Here is an 18,866-nt window from a genome sequence, read left to right as displayed (position 1 = left end):
GGAGAAGCTATGCAATGGTCGAAAGGCAGAACCCGCCAAAAAATACAAAACCAGATTAAGTCTCCACAAGGGCACTGGTAACTGCAAAGGAGAACAAAGATGCTTCACCCCTTTTAAGAATTGAGCCTCATCCAAATGGGCCGACAAAGGGTTCACCATTCATCTGACCTCTGAAACCAGCAAGAGCTGCTACCTGTACCTTCAAGGAATTAAGGGCCAACCTCTTAAACAAAACATCCTGCAAAAAATCCAAAATGAGCGGGATCTTAACCAAACGAGGATGAACCTATTGTTCCTCACACCAAGTCTCAAACACTCGGCAAACCTGAATATAGGCTAAGGAAGTGGAGAACTTTCACACTTGAAGCAAGCTGGAAATCATAGCAGTGGAATATCCACACTTCAGCAACCAAACCCTCTCAAGGGCCTTACTGTTAAGACAAAATGGAGTCATATCTTTGTGAAGAACAGGCCCCTTGCATAGCAGATCCCTGTGGATTGGTAATCAGAAAGGAGAATCCACCAGGACCCTCTGCAGATCTGCATATTATGGCCTCTTGGGCCAACCTGGTAACACCAGAAGCACTATTTTCGTGTGACTCTCGAGTCTCTTAATCATTCTGCCCAACATGGATCACGGGGAAAAGGCATATAGAGGCTTGCCTTCTGGCTACTCCTGCTTGAGGGCATAGACGCCCAAGGACTTCAGATCTCTCCTGCAACTGAAGAAGCAAGGAACCTTTGCATTGTGTGATGTCGCCAGCAAATCTAGATATGGGAGGCCCCAGCGGTCTCTATGAGCTGGAATGATTCGTTTGACAATTTCCATTCTCCTGGATACAGACTGTCTGCTGAGAAAGTCTGCTCTTACATTGTCTTTCCTGCAATGTGGGAGGCTGAGATCTCCTGAAGATGTACTTCTGCCCATTCCATGAGTTGGGCTATTTCCTGCGATACTTGCTGGCTCTTGGTTCCTCCCTGGCAATTCATGAATGCCACTGTCATCAAATTCTCTGACATTATTCGGACTGCTTGACCCTGCAAACGGTCAACAAATTGCAAGCATGCCAACCAAACGGCACGGCTTCCAGCTAATTGATGCTCCAGAGAGATTCTTCTGTACTTCAGTACCCCTGCACTATCAAATCTTGACAGTGAGCCCCCCCCCCCCCCCCCCGAACCCTGGAGGCTCAGTAGGTAAACACCCTTCCTTAGCTGATCTGCTTGCAACCACCAGTGCAATTGGATGGTGATCTCCACCGGTAAGTGAATCTGTGTCAAGTAGTCTTGAGACTGCGGACTCTAATGAGTGTGCGCGGAAGAGGATATATATGTGCCCTTGCCCACGAAACCACCTCTAGGGTGGCTGCCATCAACCCGAGCAATCTGTAGATAAGACCACATTGTTGGCCGTATTGTTTCTGTCAAAGGTCGCACCTACGTCATCAGTTTCTGAATGTGGATCTCTAGCAAGAACACCCTGCCTTGCTTTTATCAAAACGAACATCAAGATAAATCAGTGATTGGGATGGCTGCAGATTGCTCTTGGCCAAGTTCACCAATCAATCTAGTTCCTGTAGCAAGGAGATCATCTTGCACAAGACCTGAAGGCTCTCTTTCATAATCTTGGCGTAAATTAGCCAATCGTATAAGTATGGGTGGACCACAATGCCATTCTTACTCAACACTTCCACTACCACCACCATGACCTTGGAGAAGGTTCTGGGTGCAGTGTCCAAACCGAAGGGTAGCGCTCAAAATTGAAAATGTATCCCCAAAACAGCAAAACGCAGAAACCATTGATGCTCCAACCGGATGGGAATATGTAGGAACGCCTCTGACAAATCCAGAAACGTAAGAAACTCCCCTGACTGTACTGCCTTTATCTACAAGTGTAAAGTTTCCATGTGGAAATGAGTCACCCACAAATGATGGTTGACTCTCTTGAAATCTAGGATGGGGATAAAAGGAACCCTCCTCCTTCTTGGGAACAACAAAATACATGGAATATTGGCCTATATTTTGTTGTGACATGGGCACAGGCTGAATCTTGACAACTGCGTGCCTCTTCTGTGGAGAGCTACAGGGAGACACCATGAAAACGTCCCAAGGAACGCTGAGAAACTCTAGAGCATAACCATCTCTTATTACCTCCAGAACTCACTGGTCTGATGTAATCTCGACCCACCTCCAATTAAAAAGAGAGAGGCGACTCCCTATCACCTCTTCCCAAGGGTGGGTCAGAACACCTTCATTGAGAGGTTCGGGGGACCCCACACCGACTATTTTGCCTGGGACGAAAGGACTGAGGCCTACCCAAAGGTTGAGCCCTCTGAGATGCTGCTCCTCTGTAGGGTCAAAAGCGTTTGAAACCCCTAGCATAACCTCTCGCACCGAAAGAGCACAGTGCCTGCTTCTTATCCTCTGGTAAGTGAGGAACCTGGGACTCACCCCACTTATTGGCCATTTTATACAACTCACTCCCAAAGAAGAGTGATCCTTTAAAGGGCAACTTTGTAAGATTAGACTTGACTGGCCAATTCCTCAGCCATAGCCGATGCCTGGTCACAATCACCGAAGCCACCCCTCTGGCTGAAATGCAGACCTTGTCGCAGCTGGTATTTTCCAAAAAGGCAGCTGTCAGTTCCATCACTGCCCTGGAATTCAAACCAGATTCATCAACTTCCTCAGAAGAAGCAAACAAGAGGCTATCTGCAAACAAGAAGCAACAAGAGGCTATCTGCAAATTCATTGCCATCTTCTCAAAAGCCTGCTTAAGTATAAGCTCAATTCTCCTATATTGCACATCCTTCAATGCTGCTCCCCCTTCTACAGGGATAGGTGTCCACTTGGTGATGGCACATACCAGCGCATCCACTTTCAGAAAGCACAACTGCTCCTTCACAGCTGTATCCAAGGGGTACAATGCTTCCAAGGCTCATCCCCCTTTAAAATTAGCTTCCGGGGAGCCCCATTCAAGATCAATCAATTCTTGAATAGCATCCATAATGGGGAAGAAACATGATGCTTTATGCAAAGAAATTAAAATGGGATTTTTCTTTGGCTCAGACATTGAATCAGTACCCAGCATCTTCAATGTCAGGGAGATCAGAGCCAGCAACTCATCTCTATGAAAAAAATGCAACACTGTTCTACACGGCTCCAATCCCAGAGGAATTTCCCCATCCTCCAGGGAATAAGGATTGGCTTCATCATCCATTCCCTCTAGGTCCCTATCAGCATGACCTGCAGCAGGTCTATACATACTCTGACACTTTCCCACGGCACTAGGCATTTGGGAATCCACGGCCTACGATCCTAAACTGTTAGGTTTGGCCGGGACCACTGACTGCGCCTGAAGAAAGGACTGCAGCCCTTGAAAAAATTCCACCCAAGGCAGGATACATACCAAAAACATGGGGCATCAGTCCTGCTCCCACTGAGCTACCTTCCCCTGCTGATGGACCAGTTAAGGAAGCCCCAAAACCAGGTGAAACCTCTGGCAGTTCCTCCTCCTGTCCCATTCCCACATCATGCTAAAAAGTAACCGGGCTTAGCAAAATCAATTGGCGACAACTCTCCCTGAGCCTCCAAGCAGTGCTGACAAACGTTAGAGGGGACGCCAGGCTATGATGCCCGAATATGGCAAGGAGCACAAAGGGTAAATCGCTTAGGCTTCTTTGCTACATCGCCATGGATAAACACCCGCTATCAGTACGCTCCCAAAAGCAACTAACTGCATCCAGCTGCGCGGCCACCTGGATAGGGTGCCCAAAAACAAGCTCTGTCTAATAAGCATACACTACGGACACCCAAAATGTAGGTGCCCAATACACAGTTCAAGTGAGCGCCCACCTGATTGCCAACCCAAGCGCACAAGCGTGTACTGTCATCAAAACACTGATTCGCGGCAGTCTTGTGCCCAGAAAAGCGTGTGATCACTGCCACAGCCTACCACATGGTATCTAAGCAAAGCCTGAGAGCGAGGCCTAGCCAAAAAGGCTGCTTAACCTGCCAACCTGCCACAATTCCCCAACCACTCCCAGAGCAGGAATGGAAGTCAGATTGGCGCACCAAGCTCAGAGACCAGAAAGGGAATGGAATCCCTAAAATTAACTCCCCCCCTTTTTTTTAAAATCTTTATACTCTTTAACTGAATTTAGCCCCTCTCAGCCGAATACAGAATTGGTCTCTGGCTGCGGGGGAAGAGGGCAAAGGCCTTCACCACCGCACTTGGCTTCCTGCAGCCGCTAGCCTCAGTTGTCTCTCTACAGCTAAGTCCACACAGGAAAACCAGCTGCTAGACTGAGGCACTCTTCCAAGGGAGGGATCTGCAGATATCACCTCAGGAAAACTCGACTGAAGGAGGGACCATAAGATATCACCATAGGAGAAAGGGGTGAATTAATTTCCTTCTTTTCTTCTTCAATTTTTTTAAGCAATCCCCATTAGGAAGATGCACATCCACCATCTTCTGGAAACGGAGAATACTGGCAGGCTGATGTCAGTACAGGGGTATATAAATACCGTGACGTTCAGCTGTGCTGTCTCTATCTGATGGTAGAGGTGCATAACCCACTGGTGTGGATTAACTTGTCTGAATGCAAAGAAAACATTAAATACATACACATGTATATATAAGCACAGGAATCTTACAGCCTATCTTTTTCCCAAAGCTGCAAACAAAACAATCTTCCAGGATGAACAAGTAGCATATTTCACCAATTTGAAAGGAATGTGTTATTTTACTTAATGAACATGATGAAATTATGGACCATTTTGGCAGCAGAAGTAGCTATGGTTAAGATGCTAAGTCAATTATAAATTGGATATAGGCTGGCCTGGTGAGTCAGTGGCAGTGCTACACACTGCCATGCGGAAGGTTTCCAGTTCAATCTGTTTATCAGCTCAGCTAGGGGGCTGGGATGCTATGTGGGCAGCATTGATATCCCCTGAGGGGGGAAGTTGCTGGGTCTATGATTGCAGGGTTCCCTGGTTTAGGATTGTCACTGTAATAACCACAACAAGGTATGTTTTAAGTGGAGATATAATATAAGGGGAAAAGGGTCCAGGTAGTTGGGAATAAAGGCTCAGTGTGCTAGATCCTAGCCCTGGTTGAAACTGAGCTAAAAGTATAAATGAGTAGGAGAAAACTGCAATATTTAAAAAAAAAAAAAAAAGGGGGTAGATTGGACAAGTTTTTATGGGAAAAAGATATTGGTAGGTATGATATACTTACATGTTGAGGGAAGTATTAATCCAGCAATTCTCAGCTAATTGCCATATTTGAGGCTGGGTAGGAAATATTTTGCATGCTGAAGAATTGGTTACAGATGAAGGTTTATATAAATAACTCCACCTCTCAGCTATGTGATTTAGGATGGGTATGTGTAACATGCAAACAGCTAAAAGTTCTTCCAGAGCAGAGACTGAAGCAGATAAAAATATTACTATGACAAGTAATGCAAACAATATCAGTACATGCACATTTATGTAACACATTTAGCCTCATATGCTACAGGAGAGAAAACCATGTGCTTATTGTAAAAGAAGAATTTATCATTATACTAAGAGATAGAAAAATTAGCTTTTAGCATTTTATAAATACAACACCACAAACATCCTCCCCTTTTCAGTTCTCAGCAGAATCAGATGACTCCCAGACTGTTCTTGCATGATTATTCAGCTACTGGATGCTTGATCCCACTGTTACTGGAGTGGTTTCACAGTTTATGAAGAATTTAACAGGATTCTTGCATAGATGTAGATTAGGCTACCCAAAACAAATTACAATTTTCTATTCTGAATAAAATCATGACCATTCTTCTGATTATTCCCTATAACTTAGTTTGCCTAATAATAATAAAATGTAAGCGTTTATCCTAAAACTATTCAGCTAATTGGAAATAAAACAAAAAATTATCTACAAATGTCCTTACTTGCCATTTCTTCCAAACAACAAAAGTTTATACTTGTTTCAATTCACTTACACAAAAAACTCATTTCTACTCTGGCTAAATAATTTTTTGCCAAGTTGTCACTAAAAAACCTTTACACAAAATCTCTTTTCCCATTTTTTTTCTTAGTGCAAATACAGTCTGCAGATAATGCCTTACCTCATGACTATCTTTAGCTACTGTTTTATGTTGATGATACCATTAACCGCTTAGAACAAGTTTCATTGTATAATGTGGGCTATAAATATTTTAAGTAAATATATAAATAAAAATCTGTGTCACTCTCTGAAAACAATAAAAGCTCATTTATTTTTACACTAGACTTCAAAGAGATAGCTGTGATTAGTTAACAAATCTCATTGGTTCTCAATCCTTTCCCTGTTACTGGCTATATGGATAAATAAAGCAAAATTGCTTACCTTGTAATAGGTGTTATCCCAGGACAGCAGGATGTAGTCCTCACATATGGGTGACGTCAGTAACGGAGCCCTAGTGCGGGAAAACCTCTGTCAAAGTTTCTAGAAACTTTTGACTGGCCCTGTGAGGCCACTGAGCATGCCCAGCATGCCATGATATTCTCTGCCACAGGTGTCTCACTTCAGTCTCGTATGTAGCAATAAGCTTTAGCAAAAATAAAATAATAAAAGGTATGAGACCCAACTCCGCGGGGTGGCGGGTGGGTTCTGTGAGGACTACATCTTGCTGTCCTGGGATAAAGCAAAATTGCTTACCTTGTAATAGGTGTTATCCCAGGACAGCAGGATGTAGTCCTCACATATGGGTGACATCGGTAATGGAGCCGTACAACAGTGAGGTATTGTTGTTGAAATGAGTCAGCCGAAGATCACAGCAGGTTGGATGTAGAAGGAGTTGGGCTTAAACTGGAAACAAGTTCTTTAAGACAGATTGTCCATAGGCTGAATCTAATCGTCCTTCTTTATCCAGACAGTAATGAACTGCGAAAGTGTGAAGAGAAGTCCATGTTGCTGCTTTACATATGTCAAGAATAGGTACTGAACGATAGTGTGCAACTGAAGTTGACATTGCTCGTACTGAGTGTGCTTTCACTCGGCCTTGCAGAGGAAGTCCTGCTCTTTCATAGCAAAACTGTATGCAATCTGCTAGCCAGTTGGATAGAGTATGTTTACCCACTGCTTTACCCGGTTTGTTTGGGTCAAAGGGCACAAAAAGTTGAGAGGATTTTCTGTTTGTTGAGGTGCGGTTTAAGTAAAAGGATAACGCATGCTTACAGTCTAAAGTATGTAGGGCTGCTTCTCCTGGATGGGAGTGAGGCCTTGGAAAAAACGTGGGTAAAACTATGGATTGATTCAAGTGAAATTTCGTGACTACCTTGGGAAGGAATTTTGGATATGTACGGAGAACCACTTTCATGTAGGAGCTTCGTATAAGGTGGATACGTGACGAGTGCTTGTAACTCACTAACCCTTCTAGCTGATGTAATAGCTATGAGGAATATAGTTTTCCATGTGAGAAATTTAAGATCACAAGAGTCCATGGGTTCGAAAGGAGAACGCATGAGCCTTGTTAATACCAGATTCATGTCCCATTCTGTGACTGGAGGTCGAATCGGTGGTTTGAGTTGAGTTAAACCTCTCATAAACCTACTGACGAGAGGTTGTGTGGAAATTGGTGCATCTCCCATCTTGTTATGGTAAGCAGAGATTGCACTTAAATGTACCCTTACGGACGAAGTCTGGAGACCAGAGTCTGAAAGATAAGTAGTCTAGTAGAGAAGTAGTAGTGCAAGTGAAAGGATCGATTTTGTTTTGCTTGCACCACAAGGTGAATCTCTTCCATTTAGAAGCGTAGTTCTTTCATGTGGAAGGTTTACGTGAAGCTATAAGTACTTGAGATATATGAGCTGAAAGATTGAGTGGTTGTAAAATCAAGCTTTCAACATCCATGCTGTCAGGGATAGGGATTGGAGGTTGGGGTTGCGCAAGCGACCCTGATCCTGAGTGATGAGATTTGGGAGCTACTCCCAGACGTATTGGATCCCTGACAGAGGTCTAGAAGTGTGGGGAACCACACTTGTCGAGGCTAATATGGGGCTATGAGTATCATGGACCCCTTGTCCTGTTGTAGTTTCACAAGAGTTTTGGTTATGAGCGGAGGATACGCGTAGAGGAGGCCTGAGTTCCAAGGGCGAGCAAAGGCGTCCTTGGCTGGATGATTCTTTTGTTTGTGTAGGGAACAGAACTTGTCCACTTTGTGATTCAGATGTGACGCAAAGAGGTCTATTGTCGGTTGACCCCAACGTCGAAATATCCTGGTCGCTATTGAGGGATCCAGGGACCATTCGTTCTCTCAACCTAGCTTGATGTTACCCAGGTAGAGAGTCCATCAAGCTAGGTTGAGAGAACCTTGCCCAAATCTCATCTTGGAGTGAGTTTCCTCACTCCGAAGGCCAGCAAATCTTCACAAGAGACCACTGTTCTGTTCGTAGGTGTCACGTAGAATGTCAAAGTGGCCCCTAACCCCCTACACTCTTACCTAATCCCCACCTCGAGTTACTAGGTGGGCCTACCATAGGGATATACATACCTACCTATGGGCCATGATATTATGGCCAGGCTCTCTCTCTCTCTCCCGCAATCAGCGTTACAGCTGTGCGATGTCTCTTCGCAGACAGGCTAGCCCACTCTCCGCCCCTAACTCCTCCTATTTTCGGAATTTGCGATCGCATGTGGTAAACACGTTTTCGCATGCGGTAAGGGCCTATCGCATGTGTTAGCAATGAACAGATTCAGATTCTATTGACCTCTGATCTTCTTTCAATCTATCCAACTACATGTGACAATTTATCTTGCTTCTTGCACATAGCCAGTCATACTTCTCTCACCTCATAAGCATCCAGCTCCACAGTATCTTGCTCTCACACACACTGAACCACATTCTTATTCTGTCATGCATACACATACACATATCATTGTAAATAAAAATTATTTTTCTATTTGATTTATTAATATCTTGTGTCAGTTTCGTTGTTATCTTCAGTGCCTACACAATAAGTGGACCAATATTTTAAAAAAATATTTAGAATTCCATCTAAAAAAAATTTTTTTTAGAGAAGGCAGAAGGTTTCATATATAGTATAGGCGTCCCTGCACCGAATTATTGCAATTATAATCATTAACCTCCTACCGCCTCCATATTCATTTTTTTAAAATATTTTTTGAGCATTTTAGTATTAAAGTCCCAAAACTATCATGACATCCATCGTGTTGTTGGCTCTGGTTTCCTTAAATGGTGGTAAACTTGTAGCTTGAAATTTAAAATTTGTGGTCGTTTAAAGCGGGTACCTTCCAACTTCCTGTGTGCTGGCTTCCTTTGATGCTGAATCTCGATCCCAACATGCTCGTGTTTCAGATTATGCGTCTTTCCTCAGGGGAGTCTGTCAATAAAAAGCTCCAACAAGCAGGGTTCTTCCTCGCTGTATTCTTTATATTCAAGTTACTGATATTGCGTACATTTTCGCCGCTCCGTGCCATCCAACAGATGGCATGGAGGTTAATCCAACAGGTTAATGATTATAATTGCAATAATTCGGTGCAGGGACGCCTATACCATATATGAAACCTTCTGCCTTCTCTAAAAAAAATTTTTTTTAGATGGAATTCTAAATATTTTTTTAACATATTGGTCCACTTATTGTGTAGGCACTGAAGATAATAGCGAAACTGACACAAGATATTAATAAATCAAATAGAAAAATAATTTTTATTTACAGTGATAGAACAGTTAGTTCTGTTCTTGGTAAGATCATATATTAGTGGATCACTGTTTTTTGTGGTGTCTATATATACTTTGGTTTGTCATATTAATGCTGGGCAGCAGAACTACTCAAAGCCTTCACCTGGTCACTTTCAATAATGGTGGTGAAGGGGCGAAACCAACCACCACAGCCAAGAGTGGGATAGAAGGGGTGGCGACAGAGGAACACAGAGTGGTGGAAGGTGTGAGAGGACCCCAGACCAGAAAAACGAATAGCTTAAAGCAGAGGGAGAGGAGGAGAAGCCTAAAACAGTGCTGGTAGGAGGATTCAGAGAAGCTGACAGTGTAGACCTCATAACTCTGAGGGCCAGATATATTCAGCATTTCCTCATAAACACAAAGGGGTGGATTTTAAAAGGGTTACGAGCGTAACCGCGAAAACCTGCTCCTTCGCGCCAAGCCTATTTTGCATAGGCCCGGCGTCGCGTGCAAGCCCCGGGAGCGTGTATGTCCCGGGGCTTGAAAAAAGTGGCGGGGCTGGGGCCCCACCCCGGATCACAGGCCGGCGGCTAGCGCACGCAACCCTGCCTGGAGGCAGGCGCAACTTATAAGATAAAGGGGGGTTTTAGGTAGGGCGGGTTAGGTAGCGGAAGGTGGGGGGTGGACGGAACGGAGGAAGGCTGCGCGGCTCGGCGCACACAAGTTGCACAATTGTGCACCCCCTTGCGCGCGCCAACCCTGGATTTTATAACATGCGTGCAGCTGCGCGGGCATGTTATAAAATCGGGCGTACATTTGTGCGTGCCGGGTTGCGCGCACAAATGTACGCCCGCACGTACCGCTTAAAATCCAGCCCAAAATGGAAGAAAACCATTAGTACATTTAACCCAGAGGGCCTCACTTCATGCAGCCATGATAGACTGGTACTGAAAAATGCTTGATTTCCTCCTCTGATGCCAAAAATCTAAAATGCCTGGCACTGGAGGAGTTGAAGCAGCTAAAGTCTGCAGGGTGTGGCTGTGGAGCCTCAGAACTCAGCTAAAACTGCAACAGACAAATTAAAAGGGAAGTGTTGACTTTTCCAGCTTCAGCTACTCCAGTTTTTACATCACTTCATCAATTAGGATGCAGGTTGAAATACAAATTTAAAGAAGAACAACATAGACCTAGACTATAGTGAAGTGATATAAAATATGATTGTACTATGGTTCTGTTAGCCTGCAAAATCTAAAAAGAAATTTTAAAGACAGTTTTGGTTCTGTGAAATGCTGTCGATGATGTGGGAGGGTTATGCCCTCTTAGCCTCAGGGCATGTCTGTGGAAGAGAGATGGAATGAATTAATAGGGAGGTTACTTTTGGGAAATGAACCATAGTGCTCCCTACATGGTACCTCTGTTTATTCCCCATCCCCCCTCTGCCCAATTTCTTAGCCTAATGGTACTTTCCAGCTATCTTGGGGCAGCCAAACAGCCAACCATACAACTGCTCAAGAGGAGGAACTGTAAGAACACTCCAGGAGTAGAAAAAATAAACCCACAAAAATAAAATGTATTTTATTATATTCATTTATATAAAAGACCACATTTTTTAAAAATGTCCTTCAAGTATCTGATGTAAACAGAAAAATGATTTCTCATCTTGCTGCAGGGTAACATGAAATTGCATCATCACTTCAGCAGAATAGTCTTTGCTGCCAGTGTGTCCGGACAATCTCCACAAAATTCATCAACCTGAAGTAAAGTCAACAAATTGTGGTTTGTTACCAGTTTTACCTGATTCTAGCAAGTTGGTTACTCTATATTTGAAGCTAACATGTCTACATTATTTTTGGGCATGTTTCTTGGCCTCATTTTGGCTCAAATCCAAGTTCAGAATTTGAGCCATGAGCTAAAGTTCTTCCCTTTTTGACCTTTTAGCAAACTGCGAACCTGTAGAATATGGGATGTGGTGAGAGAGAGATTAATGCTCTGCCACTTGACCCCATTTGAGAAAGGAAACATTTGGATCTGGGTTGAATGAGAAGGATTACACCTCCTGTTTTAAAACAAAACTTACAGAGTTTAGTTCTGAGTCCATGTTTATGTTTTAGCTATAACAGACTCTAAAACATGCAGGAAGTCATGAGAAGAAACATGTATTTCATCTGCTTGGCATCTTTCCAAAACCTCCATACTTATCGCAAGATTGTACAACTCCAGTTCAAGAGCTTCAAACAGGTCTGGTTTTAAGGAAATCCATAACAAATTGGGAGAAGTTTTCAAAAAAAGGGGGGAACCCCCAAAGTCACCTCCCCCATGAGCTTATACTACAAGCATGGTCTTGTGCACTGGCTGCAAGCACAGAGCTAATGTTAATAAGGGGAATCAGTGCCTGCTGGACAGTGACTTTGCCAGATGCAGATAAACTGACTATATCTCTCCTTCTGTCTCTTGGATGAAGTATTTTGGCTGCCATGTTAGTCCACTTGAATGCACAGAACTAAAAGGTTAGCAAAAACAAATTTTATATATATATTTCATCCAAGAGACAGAAGGCGAGACAAAGGAGAGACAAAGAATGAACCCCACTGGAGTGGAGATAATAGTAGAGGAGAGAAATTGTTCCCAACACTATTGAAGTTTAGTAATCAGAGCTCCTACTGCTATTGGTTCTTCCTATTCTGATAACTTGCTGTGGAGAGATTTAGTGATAAAGGAGCCACATAGGTAAGGACTGAAAGGTGCCCCAGCGGTTTCTGGACATTCACCAGCAAGAACATGAAATTAACAAGTCAGCCCAAGGAGCTGCTGCAAAACTTTCCCCTACCCAATATCACCAGAATTTGTCTGGAACATGGGAAAAACCCTTCAGCATTAAAGGAGTAGTTTGAATTGATACCATGTTCACAGTTAGAGGGTCCTCCTCAGTAAGAGAGATTGCTGGGTACACACTATTGTTGTCATTCCCTAATTTTGTTGTCCACATCCTGCCTTTCCTCTTAGTTATTTCTTACTTATTCTATTACCATTGTTCAAAAGCAAATTATTGTTTGTGTTATCCTTCAATATTTACATTATGTTTTGCCTACATGGTTTTTTAAGTAAAATTTATTCTCATATGAAGAGTATGGATTTCTGACTGCAGTGGGGCTTGGGAAATCCTAATGGTGAGGTCCAGGGGCATCCCAATTTGGTAAAGATTGGGCACAGCGGCACTGTCTATCCCCATTTGATTTTGAATCCACAAACCACTGGGAGTTTACTGTACAGTGAAGCCCAATGGTTTTCTTGTGTGTCAGTCTCCCCCTTTCTTAGCACCAGTTATACTGTATTACCTGAGGAAGGTGCTACAGAATATTCATGATATATTTGCATACATTTGGTCTAGGAAACCCACCAAATTCTGTATTATGGCTAACCTGAAAACCAAATGGGTTTGCTGCCCTTGAGGACCAGAGTTGTGTAGCCCTTATTGGCTAACACTAGGCATGTGCTGACACCTGTCAATCCAAAACGGATCAAATCCTTTCTCAGCAAACTAGAGCACCTTTATGAACAGCCTTTTCTATTTTCTTCTATAATTATGATTTCTCCAATACCTAGCATTGCAATGATGATCTCCTCATGTCAGAAGCTATGACCCTGTGAGAGCGCTACTTGGCCACATATCAAACCCTGCAGCACTAACGCCACAGAACTCTGGAGATCAGAACTAAAATCTGCCAATTTAATCCCATGGAACCAGGGCCAGATTTTAAACCTTGGCACTCATATGTAGAGGACTCTGGGTGGGAGAACTTCCCTCTGGAAAGAAGAAAGCAGCAGGGAGCTTTCTAGCTTTTGGGTACTTTCAAAATGTGGTGCCCCAGGCAAGTGCCTATGCTGCCTACACCAAAATCTGGCTCTGCATAGAATTGCCCTGAACAGCAATTTCCCAAATGATAAACGCTGTGATAATGGTCTATAAAAGTTCTCTATTTCGGTTAGTCACCCTAGCACAGTTACCGTAGCAAAGACATCTGCAGCCTATGGAGATAAGCAGTACTGCAGGGCTCACAGTCCTGTGTTTCAAGTAGTAGTTTCTGGGACTGGCTACACACTTCCTTGATTTAAGGAATACTTCTGCAACATTTGATCTATTTTGTGTGGTAGTGTTTAAAGCGACCCTCACTGCCTACTTACCTGTTAGAAAAATGTCCAATGGCAAATTTGCCCTTTAACATGACACTACTTGGGGCTGAACCTAGTCTGTACAACAGCCCAGTCAAAGTCAGGCTGGGTGGGGAAAGTGAGAGTTCATTGAGCCAGTGGTGGCTGATGTCAAAATGCCACAATGCAATTGCATCACAAAAATACCTGTTCCTCTTATGAAAGAGCGGCATGAGGTCTCCATCTCTCTCTTTCTTATTGGAGAAATACTGATGAGTGTTCTCCTAATTGCTTGGTATACAGTTGGTGGGAATGGGGATGGTAGAGTGCTCTGGAGAACAATAGCAGCATTTCTGTAACCAGAACCTCAGGCACAACTTATTTGCTCTGTGCTCATACACTGTGATGGTGGAGCTAACATGCAGTAGGTGGGAGGGGACCACTTTATAGCCAAAGGCAAATTGATAGAGATTTTTCAGGAACTGAACCCATACTGCTGCTGGCCTAGGATCCAGAAAAAGAGGATACAGGATGGACCCTATTCACCCTCAGATCTCAAGGGTTGTCAACAGGTCAGGTTTTCAGAATATCCCTAATGAATATGCATGAGATAGATTTCCATGCACCCACATTAACCACCACAGACAGAGGAGAAGGAAGGAAGAAGCAAAAAAAGTTCCACTAATGCTATTTACTCTCTTCTGTGCTACTGACAAAAGAAAAAGCTGTTTTTGGTCAGGAAAATTATCAATACACAATTTTTGACAACACTCAATATCCAAGAATAAGGTTTCACAGCTTTCCTAACATATAATCAAAAGTTATTCTACATCAAAATGTAAAATATGCCTGGTCCAGCATCCAAGTGCTATGAGTACGCACCTTTACACCATTCTTAATGAACACGAATGTTGGCATGGCAGCAATATCATATTCATCAGCTACATCCTACAAAATAAAAGTAATGTTGGGATTACTACCTGATAATCCCCTTTTCCTTAGTGTTGACAGATGGACTCAGAACAAATGGGATAGTATCCGCGTGCTAGCAGTTGGAGACGGATCTGACGTCAGCACGGGGGCGTATATATCCCCACAGGAAGCGTAGCTATTCAGAAATCTTCCTTGCAAAAGCTGTTTATAGATGTGTGTACTGACGCTCAGTTAAAAAGTGAAACAGGATTCCCCTGACCGATTGATAGTAGCTGGAGACCGCCAGCATTCCCAACCAGAAGGCGTGGACACCTGGTAGAGTGTACACCAGGGGTGGGCAATTAATTTTCCCATGGGGCCGCATGAGAAATTGGGATGGTTTTAGAGGGCCGGACTAATATAATTAACTCAGTTCTCAATAGCCCTACTTATGAAAAGACAGCAGTTTACCACCAATGCATGTCCTCTGAGAAAACACAACAAATAAGACCGATACAAACGCTTACATGCTAGCAAAATATCTCATCTCGGTAACAGACACAGAACCGACCTAACATACTCCCAGGATCTGTAGTAATGCACATAAACTAATCCACACACAGTTACACCTGTATTATGGAATACACTCAAACAGGAGCAACCCTATCTATGAAAAGGCAACACCACAAATATTAAATCAGGTCCTAAAAACCAATACACCTCTTATTAGGAAAACAGAATAGCAAGCAGCTATAGATCCCCACACAGAAATAATTGTAAAACTATACTAATAAGCAGAATAAATGTTTCAAAACAGCTATGAACAGAATAACATCCAACAATTAAAAACTCATAAAAACTATTAAACATTCTCCAAACACCAATAAAATGTTTCAAAAAAGCAGACATCACACAATTAAAATGGCAGTCAAGAAAAATAAACTTAAAGCCATCTTTACTTACCCCCTCCAGCAGCTCTCCTACTCCCCTTCCCTGCAGGCCGTGGCACACACCAGAAGCAGCAGTAGAAACTAAGCACTATACTTATGGTCCTCTTCCTTAGTGCCCATGTCTCTCACACACACACCATACCAGTCATGCCCCCATGACCAGTTTCTGTCTCTCACACACCAATCATCTCCCAAACAGTCTTTGGCACACACACCAGTCACCTTCCTGAACAGTTTCTCTCATGCCATACACACACAGGCTTCCCACTCCCGTGTTCTTCTTACATATATGGGCTTCTCACTCTCATAATCACTTTCTCTGTCTCTCTCTCTCTCTCACACACACACACACACCCACTCACCAGTCTCTCACTCCCATGCTTGTTCTCTCCACATGCACAGGCTTCTCATTCCCATAATCACTTTCTTTCTCTCTCACACACACACTCACCAGTCTCTCACTCCCATGTTCTCTTTCAGATATACAGGCTTCTCCCTCCCATGATGTGTCTCACACACACCCAGGTTTCACACTCCCATGCTCACTCTTCACATGCACAGGCTTCTCATTCCCATAATCACTTTATTTCTCTCTCTCTCTCACACACACACACACACACACACCAGTCACCTGATCTCACTCATGCATACACACACACACAGGCTTCCCACTCCCAAGTTCTCTTTCAGATATACAGGCTTCTCCCTCCCATGCTGTCTCACACACACCCAGGTTTCTCACTCTCATGCTCACTCTCTTCACATGCACAGGCTTCTCATTCCCATAATCACTTTCTTTCTGTTACACACACACCAGTCTCTCTCTCATTTCCATGCTCACTCTCCACGTGCACAGGCTTCTCATTCCCTGAATCACATTCTCTCACATTCACACACACCAGTCTTTTTCTCTCACACACACCGTCACCTTACCAAGCAGTCTCTCTCTCTCATGCATGCACACTCACCCAGGTTTCTCACTCCCACAACACCAGGCTTCTTACGCTCATGCTTTCCCACATACCCAGACTTCTCACTTCCATGCTTTTTCTCTCTCACACACACACACATCAGACACCTCCCTGACTAATATCTCACATACACATCAGTCATCTCATTGAGCAATCACTTTCATTGTCTCTCACATACACACACACATCAGCTCTCTGACCAGTCAATCACACACAGGCTGGCTGGCTGCTTCTCTCTCTTTCTCACTTCCTCTCCCCCCCACCGGAGCACAAATGGGAGCTGCAGCAGCCCCCGAAGGCCAAGAAAGAAGAATCCCATCGGCCGCGGGAGGCTCATGCTGCTGACTCCTTTCTCGATTACTGGCTGCTTCAATTGCTCGGGGACCGACGCTACAGCCGACGCGGCACGGCTCTTTCTCCTTCCCGCGCACCGCTCCATGTATCACTTCCTGTTCCGGGTCACGGGAGGGGGGGTGCAGGCGCGGGAAGAAGAAAAGGCCAGCCGCGGGTACCACAGCTTCTAACACTGCTGCCGTTCCCACTGGGCTTGAACGTGCTGACAGCCCAGCGGCAACGGCAGCGGGAGAGACCGGGAGCGCGCGCCGCGGACCAGCAAAAAACTCCTGCGGACCGGTGGTTGGGGACCCCTGAAAAAGACCACGAAAGGCGGAACTGGTAGGTAGGTAGGAAAGAAACTCGAGCGAAGACACGCTGCCCGATTGGCCGGTGCTGGGCAAGGCTTGCCCAGCACCGGCCAATCAGGCAGCGTGTCTTCGCTCGAGTCACTCCCTCCCCCCCCACCGAACGCTGTAAAAAAAACAGTTCATTCTCCGCTCCCTCGCTCCCCGATTGGCCGGCCAATCGGGGAGCGAGGGAGCGGAGAATGAGGCACGCTGCCAGAGGGAAGGCAGCGTGCCTCATTCTCCGTCTGCTCTCAGCAGTGGGCGGGCCGGTCACAGACCGTAGGTGGGCCAGATTCAGCCCGCGGGCCGCCCCTTGCCCAGGTCTGGTGTACGCTCTAATGGAAACAGATGACATGGCTTACCTTGAATCGGTGATACCCATGTACGCAGGCAGCTGGGCGGGATGCTGAGTCCATCTGTCTACACTAAGGAAAAGGGGATTATCAGGTAGTAATCCCAACATTTCCTGGCGTGTAGCCAGATGGACTCAGAACAAATGGGATGTACAAAAGCTTTACTCCCAGCCTGGGCGGGAGGCTGCCTGAGGCCCATGTAGTACTGCCCTCGCAAATGCCGAGACCTCCCTGGCCTGGACATCCAGACGATAGAACCTGGAGAAGGTATGGAGGGAGGACCACGTCGCCGCTTTACAGATTTCCGCAGGCGATAGTAACCTGGATTCTGCCCAAGATGCTGCTTGTGCTCTGGTAGAATGAGCCTTGACTTGTAGAGGCGGAGACTTCCCAGCCTCTACGTACGCTGCTCTGACAACTTCTTTAATCCAGCGGGCGATGGTGGGCCGCGAGGCTGCTTCACCTAGCTTCTTCCCGCTGTACAGGACGAACAGATGGTCCGTCTTCCGTAGGTCTTGTGTAAGTTCCAAATATCTGGGCAGCAATCTGCCAATGTCGAGATGGCGTAATAAACGCCCTTCTTCAGATTTCTTCAGACCCGCCGTGGTAGGCAAGGATATGGTTTGATTAAGATGAAACTGAAACCACTTTAGGTAGAAAGGAGGGAACCGTACGAAGATGGATAGCCTCTGGAGTGATTCTGAGAAAGGGATCACGGCAGGACAATGCTTGTAGCTCTGAGATGCGGCGGGCTGAACATACAGCCAGCAAGAATACCATCTTCAAGGTGAGAGAACGAAGAGACAGGCCCCGAAGGGGTCTGAAGGTGGATCCCGCGAGGAAATCCAAAACAAGGTTGAGGTTCCACAAAGGTACAGGCCACTTCAGTGGCGGACGAATATGCTTGACTCCCTGCAGGAAGCGAGAAACATCCTGGTGCTTGGCGATGGTCTTGCCATCCCTCCTGGGACCATAGCAAGACAGCGCAGCCACCTGAACCTTGATGGAGCTGAGGGAGAGACCCTTCTGAAGTCCATCCTGCAGGAAATCCAACACAATAGGGATTGTGGTTGCATGTGGATTGGTGCCGTGAGTGTCGCACCATGCTTCAAATACTCTCCAGATCCGGATGTATGTGAGGGATGTGGAAAACTTGCGAGCTCGGAGGAGGGTATCA

At 44.9% G+C, this 18,866-nt stretch overlaps 1 protein-coding gene across 4 annotated transcripts in view; it reads right to left on the bottom strand.

Annotated features, from left to right (window-relative positions):
* LOC115098500 (thioredoxin H-type-like) overlaps positions 1 to 18,866 on the bottom strand; it is a 159,600-nt gene that overhangs the window by 21,751 nt on the left and 118,983 nt on the right. For 2 of the 4 annotated variants that reach the window (XM_029615072.1, XM_029615064.1), the window contains exon 5: positions 14,703 to 14,768. The exons of 1 other annotated variant lie outside the window; for it this stretch is intronic. In XM_029615072.1, coding sequence (XP_029470932.1) covers positions 14,703 to 14,768 — 66 coding nt within the window. Of the gene's footprint in view, positions 1 to 11,221; positions 11,424 to 14,702; positions 14,769 to 18,866 lie in introns of those variants that run through there. One more of the 4 variants, XM_029615091.1, reaches the window with a different exon arrangement.

The sequence above is a fragment of the Rhinatrema bivittatum genome, chromosome 1 (genome assembly GCF_901001135.1).
Source record: "Rhinatrema bivittatum chromosome 1, aRhiBiv1.1, whole genome shotgun sequence".
Taxonomy (NCBI): domain Eukaryota; kingdom Metazoa; phylum Chordata; class Amphibia; order Gymnophiona; family Rhinatrematidae; genus Rhinatrema; species Rhinatrema bivittatum.
Note: the sequence above shows the minus strand (reverse complement) of the source record. Positions and strands in the feature narration are given on the sequence as shown.